Consider the following 12,040-nt stretch of genomic DNA (forward strand, 5'->3'; position numbering starts at 1 on the left):
ACACACTCAGAATTTAATTGCGATCATCTCATGCAAGATCGGAGGCTATCGCCACGTGACAGTCGCTAAAATATAGAGACGGGATGTAACACTCTCCTAGCTCCTATAGCTAGATCCTGGTACCATCCTCGTCGACAGTTCGGTACATAATTTTCGCGCCATACACACAGGGAACTATCCTAAACTAGCAAACATTTATTCACTCATATACGCTCAGTGCTGTCTGGTAGACCTTCAGGCGAACAAGGTCTCGCGTCGATGCTCACAGACAGAGCTGAGAGCAAAGTCGCGGGCTAGTGGTGTCACAGACATTAAAGCGGAATGGGAAAAAGGCACTTGTGGTTGATGTACAGGCTCGTAAACCGTAGAACAATACACGTTATTTAATGTTTACTGTAAACTGTTCGGAACATAATCCTCCTTCTTAAGACGGGCGATTGTTACTGCACACACATACACATGGATACGAGGAGCGTTTCCCGCTGATTTATTTATGTCCCGAGAAGTGTAATGTGTTGACTGTACGGGCAACAATTGAACGGCACTGAATTATACACTGTCACAACACGGAAATATACAACACGACACAGGATCACATCACTGGTATCATTCTTCGTTGCGGTGACCAGGAGTCAAATCGGGATGGGCCTTCTTCTTTCCTCCTAGCGCAGTCCTTCTGTTTACTCCCGTCTTGTCGCAGCATGCACTCAGAGTAGCACAGCGGTCAAGATCAGAGTCAGGTTATCGTGTGGTTGAGCACTCGGTCTGGTGATGGAAATACCGCTAAAACTGGCGTCGGATTCTTCACTGGCGCATCCATGAGATTGAGACTCCAAACGTATTCAGGTAGAGATCGATTACAGGGATTTCTTCGTTGTCCGTCTGTGTTCCTGTGGACGCGGTGCTAGGTCTGCTGAACCCCTCCATATTAGTCCCTTTATCTTATCTGTGGCTGCGTCTGGATCTCAATCTTCTGCTTCGGCATCGTTATCCCTTGCGGTTTCGTGGTCGTTTGGGGTACGTTGGCCGTTGCGGAAGAAGGTAATAGCTGACATTCGGACCCTGCAGAGGTGTATCTTCCACGATACATTGTCCTGTGGCTGCGTCCTTCTGCTGGCATTTTTCTGGCGCTAAGGTTAGGTTGAGGTTGGGTTAGACTAGGTTGGGATTAGGAAACTAGTACAGCTTCCCCAAGATGTACTGGTCGCAGAGGAAACATTCGATCATGCGTCCCGATTTTCTCCTTGCTGCGTTCTTTCCTTTAACCGTGCACGAGAGAATATGTTGCTTTCCTGCACGAGTTCTTTTCAGCGCGATGAGTAGTTTGTAATATAAGCAGGACTACGCTGTAGACTGTTGCTTTTTAAGTGATTTTTCGCTCCACCCGATCTGCCCGGAATTTGCACCTGGTGCGGGGATTATGGGATTCTCTATTGGTAGTTGTTCTCCGTTGGGAACTTCACAGTTCCGAGAACCTCTCGGTTCTGCTTCTGCTCGCTCTTATTATTATTACACGCTCTTATTACACTACGTCCTTTCGCCATCGTATTCCTTACTTCTCTCCTCGCGTTCTTCCTTTTCTTGTAATAACAAAGTCCCGAGAGGTGTACGGTGCACTTCCTTGGTTTCTACTATAACAGCAACAGCATATTATCATTACGAACATTTCAGTGCCAAACCCTGTAGGTAGATAGTTATTATTAAATTCAAATTTTATTGATCTTGTCGTCGATGCGTTTCGATCTGTTATTTTTCGTTCAGTATCCTATAATTCTATGGGATACTCATCCCATGCAATCCCCGCAGATATTTCATCGTCTCCTGTATTAAATATTGCTGATAGCGAAGGTGCAGTTATTCTATCAATTCTTTTTATTTTCAGGATTAATATTGCTTCATTCGATGTATCAAATCTTTCTCTACGCTCATATATCTTTATTGCTGACAGTGTGGTTCTAGACAGCGCTATACAGAGAGGTAGGAGATGCAACTACACCCACTTCCTTCAGAGTTTTAGTGTCTCTTCTGCCTGGACACGTGATCCGAAAATCAATCATCCTACTTGGTAGGCCAAATATATTCAAAAGGACTGTTTTTCATTTCTTCAGGAATGATCCACGCAGTCGAGTCGTATGGTGACTGAGAAGGTGCAATTACGTCGTCTTCAAGTTCTCTCACTGCCTGACACTCTCGTTCCTTTAAAGAGAAACAGTGTAAATTCACCCTTATATACCGGCAGGGAACGTTACTGCCTCGTATTGACGGGAATATCATCTATCGTCGGAATTTTGCATGAGATTTTATACATGATAAACGAACACCGGGTAGTTTATATCTCCGTAAGCGTTCTCCTATGGTATGTAACACATAATGTTTCTCCTCTTCATTCAACCGCTCCAGACGAACAACGTCCATTATTTAAGTAACACGATCCTCGGGTGGAGCATGTTCTTCGAACGAAGAACAGTGAACATTGAACTCTCCTTCTTCGTCGCAACTATGGTATGCGGAGGGTGTCAGTTCCTGGCTAAGTACTTCAGTTCCTACGTCTTTGTCCAGTGCGTTTATGCCAAAACGTGACATGTCTGTGGCGGCACTCAACAGCAAATACCACCACTTGACACTAATTATGGTTGGACGACAGCAGCGCTGAGGTTAGCGCCTTAGGTTACGAACGTTCGGAACCCGGGTTCGAATCCCGGCAACCCGGAGTTCCGATTTTTCTTCCACGCATCTAAATTAGAAAAAAATAACAGTACCCTAGCAACCACATCTACAAGTATCACAGTCAACACTTACATCTCATGTCGGTTTTTTGAGTTTAGTTTGAAAACGTTTCTCCCACGGACAGGATATCTCTGATTTGAAGCGGAATATACGCAAGCTGGTGGTGTACTATTTCGACGTATCTGTTTACGCATACGTGTTGGTATAGTAAACACTCGTGTACGTCGGTTTGCATCATGCGGTGCGTGATTAGACCATTTCATGAATGTTATTGACCTAATCGGATCGCTACTATCTAATCTAGATTGTCTACTATCAGTAGAATCGGTGTACTGTTCGTTATGGTGGAAGAGCAACTCGACCGTTTCGGTTCGTAGCAAGTCGATTCCTAATATTACGTCGTTCACTATAGGTAAATTACACGCGATATGGAAAGCATGGAAATTTTTCGGAAATTTTATATCAAGAGCAGCGAGAGTTTTAATAACTTTCGAAACTATACCGGCGATTTTTACGACTCGACCTACATTGACAGAGTCAAATCCAGGTCTCCACATATTTATGAGCAGCAGTGTAGGTGTTTTTATTTTACGGTAAAACCTTCCAACTCGAATGCCTTTAAAACAATTTCAGTCATAGAATATTGATATAATTCATAAAATATCGATAATCGAAGCCAAGCTGCGTCTCCTGCACTCTCGAATAAAGAGAATTCGTAAAATGATAAAACAATAATTATTACTTCTCAGATTGCGGTTCAATTTCGCCTCGAAATTTACTACTTCATATTTCTCATATTAATAAGCACGGTTGTTTGTAATATTTACAATAATTACAATTCTATATAAACTTTCGCTATGTAAATTGTAATTACACAAAGAATTGATAGTTATCGTTTAACTAAAGATGTAAGAAAAAATACATTTGGTATTAAAAATTCATGTCATTTCTACAAATAATATTACCATGACTAGTGTAAATGACGTTATTGTAACCAGTGTGAAAAAATGAATACCGATAACAGGGAAAAACAGGGAAAGGACATAAATTTATTTTTAATTGCAGAATGCTGGACAAATTTCTGTATCATGATTATTGTTATCTCAAAAATTTCTACTGCTCAATGTAAAAAACGGTTTAATTTTAATCATGAATTACTTATAAACACTTGTAGGGAATTATGTTCGTCGTCTACGTCCAAAAGAGGATATAAGAGTACTCATTGTCATCTTAGGAGTTCTGCGAAGTGGCAAAGTTTTCTTAAAAAGTCAAAAGAGCATTTCGGTTGCTCTCTTTGTTACCACGAAACTAAAGAATCGGCTTTCAAGTTTCCTCATAAAGGAAATGTTTCCTCGTTGCCCGTTTTTTCATAAAGCACAAAATTAAAGGACGTTGACAATAAATGCCAACATTGTATCTTGGTGATTAAAAATTGTCTGCACATAGTGTATATTATCCGTTAATGTATACTATATAAATTCAATAATTTACAAATTAAAAATACTTTATGACTTGAAATTTCAAAAATATTGTGTTGCATATTTTTTATTGATTCGTAATGGTAATTGAATTTATTTGTATTTAATACACACTAACGTGAAACTGGTTTGCAATTATCAGATATGCGATACAGAATATCCTATGGTTAAACAAATAACAGTGCTATTAACGTTATCTTCTTTGCTATGATAAATATTTGATTTATAATGTTATTATGCACAGCGTATGATTGTACAGGTATAATGTCGTGATTATATCGTAACAGCTATCGGATAAATTATAATCTATGTATTTTGGTATAATAATAATCAAATAAATAAATATAAACAATAGATGATTTTACCGAAAAGGTCAATAAAGTTAATGTACATTATGTTTACAGTTAATAAGTATAATTGGAGGAAACATTTAATTCAGATAACTGCTACTATTCTTTGAAGCGTTTCTTTTGAATTTAAAGCATTTAGAGTTTAATTTCAAGTAAATGTTACTTCGTTACATTATTCAGCTGTAACAAAATGCGTAACAGTGAGAATTTCGCGTGAAGTATAATAACGTGCAACACTTTTTACGTGTTTTATCATGCGTTTGCCTCACAATTGCTGCAGAACGATGTAATTACACGATGAGTACTTTAAGTATTTCACATATAAACTTACGTACGTTTTTATTTCTTAACGAACTTTCAAGTTACAGTCAACGTAACAATATTAAATTATTTAACACAGATTGAACAATTAAAGGATTAAAATGCAATTGGGAGGAATGGTGAGATTAAAGTCTAAATAATTAATACGATTATTAGCATTATTTTATTAATCGACGATGTTTACTTACGATGTTTTTTCTGTTTATATAACAATTGTTTAAATAACATTTTAAGCTATTAACTTTTGTATTTTTTGTATTTTTGTATTTTGTTTTTTGTATTTTTCTCCGTATTTTTTAAATTCAAATAATTGATAATTTTTTCGAGAATGTGAAACCTGTTATTTTATACTAATTTTCAAATTGGGAGATCGATAAAGATTTTACAGAAGTAAATTCTTTGATACATAATTCTACTAAAATTATAAAATTGATTCTAATAATCCATAAAATTATTTTTATACTTGTTTTACGATATCAAATGCATGATTTTACATTCTGAAAGATTGAAGTTTATTACAACGTTATTTTATATGAATCTGTTCCAGTATGCGATATTTCTGGCGTTATTATTGTTAATGGAGATGGCAGCCGGTGTCTTAGGATTTGTCTTCAAGGACTGGGTGAGTTTTATCAAAAATCTATTAATATTCTTGCGATAATCTCTACTTGTGTCGATGTACATAATGAGATTATCATTGGGAATTATTTGTTGCTACGTCCTTTAAATTAAAGAAATTTCCCCGCGAGCGAACTTGATAAGTTTCATATTTATAAAAGCTTCGTAAATATTTTTCTCTTTCGTAAGTATTTGGGAATTATTTGTTGCTACGTCCTTTAAATTAAAGAAATTTCTCCGCGAGCGAACTTGATAAATTTCATATTTATAAAAGCTTCGTAAGTATTTTTCTCTTTCGTAAGTATTTGGGAATTATTTGTTGCTACGTCCTTTAAATTAAAGAAATTTCCCCGCGAGCGAACTTGATAAGTTTCATATTTATTAAATCTTCGTAAATATTTTTCTCGTTGTGTCGATGTACACGATAAGACTATAATTGGGAATTATTTGTTGTTATGTCCTTTAAATTAAAGAAATTTCCCCGCGAGCGAACTTGATAAGTTTCATATTTATAAAAGCTTCGTAAGTATTTTTCTCTTTCGTAAGTATTTGGGAATTATTTGTTGCTACGTCCTTTAAATTAAAGAAATTTCTCCGCGAGCGAACTTGATAAATTTCATATTTATAAAAGCTTCGTAAATATTTTTCTCGTGTACATAAAATTATATTAATATCATTTGGTGTAGGATGATGAATAGTTTCCTATATATTCTTGGCGCGACTCATTTATTATATAAACTGTCGCATAAACTTTTGTAGTAACTTTACCAATGTATTTTGTAACCAAGAATAACACGAAAATGTCATATATATTATACTTAAGTCTGACATTTTCATCTAGGTTTTTGTCTAAACAGGTTTACACGAATCTTGGAATTCTGTTTGTTGTACGGATCGTAAAGTGAATTCGAAACACTGTATTGTATTCGAACTGTTTTTAACTATACGTCGAAACAAGTAATTTAACTTAACGATGACTTTATATCGTAAAACTTTAAAATCTCTCTTCGCTACTTGATGATTTCCAGTGGAATAAGTCAATAAGTAAATATCCGCATATCTATGTTACATGGAATACGCGTAAACGTAATTTACAGTCAGAGTTATGGACGATAAAAAGGAAATAAATTTTATGTACTTTAAATATTGCTTCCCCTCTGTGAAAGATTTATTTTTACCATTCTTTCTGGATATCTACAATAACTGCAGTACGTTAGTTCCATTGGGAAAAATAATATGCAAATTTAAAAGTTTGTTTGAAGTATATGATAAAAGAATCTTCGTTTGATATGCCCTTTTTATAATGTTGTTTCAATCTCTGTGAATTGTTTTTAATAAACAAAAAATATAACTCGATATTATATATAGCTCAAAAAACAACGTGTGCAATTAATAACAGCTTTTCCTAATTGTGGCATTTCATCAATATTTGCATGTTTAATTTACGGTGTAGATTATTATTTATTATTTGCCACTTACTGTTAATTATTCATTATTTATTATTCGTGATATAAATTATATTTATAGTGGAAGTATGTGGCGCTTTATATTCGTACAAATTAAAAGAGTTAACAAAAGCTCAATATTTTAATTATGAAGACACGATTAACATTTTTTGGCGTTGCTAACAATTGAAATGACTCTCTAAAAATAAGTTTCGTTTTGGTACTACAGAACGTGCTAAGCACATAACACGCAAAGTTTGAGTTTTGAGTTCATGTACTCGTCGTTCCAATGTTAATTTCATCGTATTCGATAGTTCATACGAAATTTCTATTCTCACAAAGGAATGCACAAATGATTGTTCACGTAAGTCAGTAATTAGAAGGATAAAATGGTTTAATTCTCCTGAAAATGTTGATGTGCTACAAATTAACCAAAGATTCAACATACCGTTCATATCGTGTTCGGATTCATTTTATCGATCGTAATTTATCGCAAAACATAGAATTAATACGTTGATTCGGTATACAGATAAAATCACAAGCCACTGGCGGTTTCCAAGCGTTCATCATCCACTATAGAGAAGATCCTGATCAGCAGAATCTCATCGATTGGATTCAAGAGGATTGGGTACGTGTCATATCGTTATTTGTCCAATTAGATAAGGGAATACGTTTTCTATTACATTAAAAACAGCATATAAATTCTATTAATGTAACAATCTGTGAACTAATTTCATTTATTAATACAGATCTATCGATACAATTAATCAGTACAATTAATTCATTAATATTCAGATTAATACAATTTACTGTCTTTATAATCGGTACATACGCAACGATTAATTGTGTTGATTAATTAGTTAACTAAAGTTGATTAAATAATTGTATTAATTAGTTAATTTAATTGATAGAATTTATCGATTCACGTTTTGACAAGCAATGTGACACTTCAATAGAAACGTTGCTATGTCGCTTCAGTTTCGCAGATCCTGTCAATAGTTATACTACTATTCCAATCCTCTATTCTTTACGTTAGTTCAATTCCTATCCATGAGAGACCGTCATATCGCTGTTCTCGATGCATTTCCTTTCATCTAATGAAATGCCTACATAGTACTTCGGTATTATAGCATGTAAAGGTGCGTTAAGACGATCAATATTACTGTCACTGTTTCTAGTATCTCGACATTACAGGCATCTTCAGACGATCGATTACAATAATACAGGGTGGTTGGTAACTGGTGGTACAAGCGGAAAGGGGGTGATTCTAGGCGAAAAAAGAAGTCGAAAATATAGAATAACAATTTTTCGTTCGAGGCTTTGTTTTCGAGAAAATCGACTTTGAATTTTCGTTGGGTACGCGTGCACTTTATCGCGTCTCGTTATAACGGATCTCACTGTAGATCGTTGTCTCGATGGAAAAATTAAAAAAAAATTTTATTCTATATTTTCGACTTCTTTTTCAAGTAGAATCACACCCCTTCCGCTTGTACCACCAGTTACCAGCCACCCTGTATATCGATCGTCTACATTAGACGGTCTCTTACATACCACGATGTTGAGAAGCTTGAAATATTGACAATAATATCGATCGTCTTAACGTTCCTTAAAAGCTACAATACAGGGTGTCTCGCACAAGTAGAACAAGCCTATGGTCCTGACACGATATTGTATTGAGTGTCGGTTAAGAGAAGACGAGATCGAATATAAGGTATTTATTCGTCGATAGTGTTCCGTAGCTTACGCGATTTGCAATTAAATAGAAAATAGCAAGTTGTACGCGAGGAACGTCACGAAGCAGTTCCTGGAGACAACCCAACTTAAAGTTTCAGCACTGTGAAATGTGCACTTCTAATAAATACCTTGCAACTTGTATATACAGGGTGGTTGGTAACTGGTGGTACAAGCGGAAAAGGGGTGATTCTACTCGAAAAAAGAGGTCGAAAATATAGAATAAAATTTTTTTTTTTAATTTTTCCGTCGAGACAACGATCCACAGTGAGATCCGTTATAACGAGACGCGATAAAGTGCACGCGTACCCAACGAAAAATTTTTATTCTATATTTTCGACTTCTTTTCTCGCGTAGAATCACCCCCTTTCCGCTTGTACCACCAGTTACCGACCACCCTGTATATTTTCAAATTCGTTTGAAATTTTACTAAATTAATTACGAACTCACGATAGCCGTGTCTCAATTTTAAGACATTTAGTATAATATATACAATAATATATACAATGGTATAATATGCATAAAAGTATGCAGCAGAGTTTTATTATTCAAGTGAAATGTATATTTCGTAACGATTGCAAGAAGGACGAAAACTTTTGAAATAGTATAATATATTATTTCGATACTTCTGACGTTCTAAATGTAATTTCATTAAAATAGAATCATTAATAAAATAATAAGTCTCTTTAATATAATACTGATAATTGTATTAATATTAATGAAGAGTTTCAGTAATAATATTATTACAATTAATTAATTAATTATTCCAAGTTAAATTATCATACATGTTAGGGAATCATGTGTTAATTAATTGATTAATTAAGACGAAATTACTGATTCAATATTTCTCATATTTATGACGTTAATTAAAACGAATCTTCAATCTTTATTTAATTAAAATACTTTTCTACGCTATTATACTTTATAAAAATCATGATTTCGATCACAGTGCAGTTTTTATAAAGCATTCTTTGATATAAACACCGCTTTGTTTCACAGTTTCACGAAATGATACGAAGAAAATTATTGAATTCACTGAGCGTGAAGAAAGAACGTGCATTTAAGTTTAACGAAGCTCTTTGAACAGCAGTTTCACACGTTCTCTCTCTCTCCCTCTCTCTCTCTTTCTTTCTACTAAGCAAATTGATACTGTGTCTTCCACTTTTGTTCTTTCCCCTCCTTAATACTGACTTTATTTATAATGGCGAGATTCCTATTTCTTTCATCTTTGTATTATTCAGTGCTAGACACTAAAATACTGTTACACGAAGCAACATGTTAAATACCGATACGCTGCACATACTTGTCGAACTACATAACAAATTAAAGAACATGAAATTGGTGGCACGTAGTTGCTAAAAAACGAAAGCAACACGTGTTCATCGGATTTATTTGATTTAATTGAATTGATTAATGTTCGTTTAAGAGAAAATGTTTCAGCATAACGTTGTCGCAATTATAAAGTTAGAACTAGTAACATTTTGCAAATACGACGAGTAACGATCAAATTTTGTAATTCAATTGCGTAATTCAAATTATATAATTCGATTACGGCAGTTGAAATTATGTAATTCAATTGCGTTAATTCCAATTTTGTAATTCTATTAAACAATTCAATTGCGTAATTGAAATTATGTAATTGGATTACAACACAATTGAACGTAATTGAATTAATATGTAATCGAAATAGAGTGTTATTAAATTGCGTAATTAAATTACAGTGTAATTCAATTAACGCAACCGTATTTTACAGTTACAGTGTTGCGGCATCGAGGGCCCTAAAGACTGGGATCGCAATAATTATTTCAATTGTTCGTCGAGCGACATTGGCTCGAGGGAAGCATGCGGCGTGCCTTTTAGCTGTTGTAAACGAAAGCCAAATGTAAGTTTTTTTTTTTATGTCACATTAGTATATTTTTTCTTCACTTGCAATAAAAGAATTTCTTACCTCTGTTAAATAAAGAATTAATTGCATGCGAACTGCAGTGATGATTCTTCTACAATATACAGGGTGGTTGGTAACTGGTGGTACAAGCGGAAAGGGGGTGATTCTACGCGAAAAAAGAAGTCGAAAATGGAGAATAAAAATTTTTCGTTTGAGGCTTTGTTTTCGAGAAAATCGACTTTGAATTTTCGTTGGGTACGCGTACACTTTATCGCGTCTCGTTATAACGGATCTCACTGTAGATCGTTGTCTCGATGGAAAAATTAAAAAAAAAACTTGTATTCTATATTTTCGACTTCTTTTTTCGCGTAGAATCATCCCCTTTTCGTTTGTACCACCAATTACCAACTACCCTGTATTATATTATCGTATTCAATTTAGGAAATAATCTGAAGAAACCGTAGCCATAGAACCATGGACATTTTTCTCCATTTTTTTTCTTTTTTTTAAATTTTTCCATCGAGACAACGATCTACAGTGAGATCCGTTATAATGTACCGCACGCGTACCGACCGAAAATTCAAAGTCGATTTTCTCGAAAACAAAGCCTCAAACGAAAAATTTTTATTCTCTATTTTCGACTTCTTTTTTTGCGTAGAATCATCCCCTTTCCGTTTGTATTACCAGTTACCAACCACCCTGTATAAACAAGTACAAGATTTCACTGTATTTGAAATAAAAATGTTATTAGTAAGTTTATATCTCAGAATATTGTCTCCTAATCATTCCTTCGATGTTTTCAGGAAATTATAAAAAATAAACAGTGCGGCTATGATGTTAGAAAACCTAGCTACGTAAGTAATTTTTTCAAATTCAATATTACCTTTAACACTAAACGTTGTATTATTATAACGAAAGCAGGGATCGAATGAAACTGTTCAAATGTCCAAGTAGACATGAAATAACAGTAATTTTTTAACTGTCGTGTTTTGAAAAAACAGTTGTAAAACGAAGTGCATCTACTGAAACTTTCATCCTATACATTTTTGCATAAATAGGAAACTTTTAGTTCTGTAGAAGCACAAGAGAGTTTTAGTTCAAGCGAGACATTTATTTTGCTTTGAAACAGTTAAAGTTGAATGTTTTCAAACTGCTCTTCAGTGCTCAAACTGCTTAACCGCTCAAAGCGATTTAGAAAATACAAAATATTCTTTTTAAAATGAAACTCTGAACTCTAAGCATATATATATATATATATATATATATATAATTAACTGCATATTGTTTTGTTCAATCTCATTGTTTGTAAAATGAAATAACTGTATCTATAAAAATCACAACTTACTTTCTCTCTTATACTCATTCTGCTTTCAACTTTTTAAATAATGCTAATTAAAACATAATTCTAGCTTTCATACTTTCCTCTAAAATATTTGTTAAAAAGTATGTATATAATCTTACACAATTTTTGGCATACAAAATGGC

The 12,040-nt window shown here is 34.2% G+C and overlaps 1 protein-coding gene across 4 annotated transcripts in view; it reads left to right on the forward strand.

Moving 5' to 3' along the window:
* The window catches only part of LOC126866470 (tetraspanin-5), a 123,948-nt gene that overhangs the window by 92,711 nt on the left and 19,197 nt on the right, over positions 1–12,040 (forward strand). For all 4 annotated transcript variants that reach the window (XM_050620074.1, XM_050620073.1, XM_050620076.1 and 1 more), the window contains 4 exons: positions 5,424–5,498; positions 7,469–7,567; positions 10,424–10,552; positions 11,359–11,409. In XM_050620074.1, coding sequence (XP_050476031.1) covers positions 5,424–5,498; positions 7,469–7,567; positions 10,424–10,552; positions 11,359–11,409 — 354 coding nt within the window. The remainder of the gene's footprint in view (positions 1–5,423; positions 5,499–7,468; positions 7,568–10,423; positions 10,553–11,358; positions 11,410–12,040) is intronic.

This window comes from Bombus huntii, chromosome 6 (genome assembly GCF_024542735.1).
Source record: "Bombus huntii isolate Logan2020A chromosome 6, iyBomHunt1.1, whole genome shotgun sequence".
In the NCBI taxonomy this organism is placed as follows: Eukaryota; Metazoa; Arthropoda; class Insecta; order Hymenoptera; family Apidae; genus Bombus; species Bombus huntii.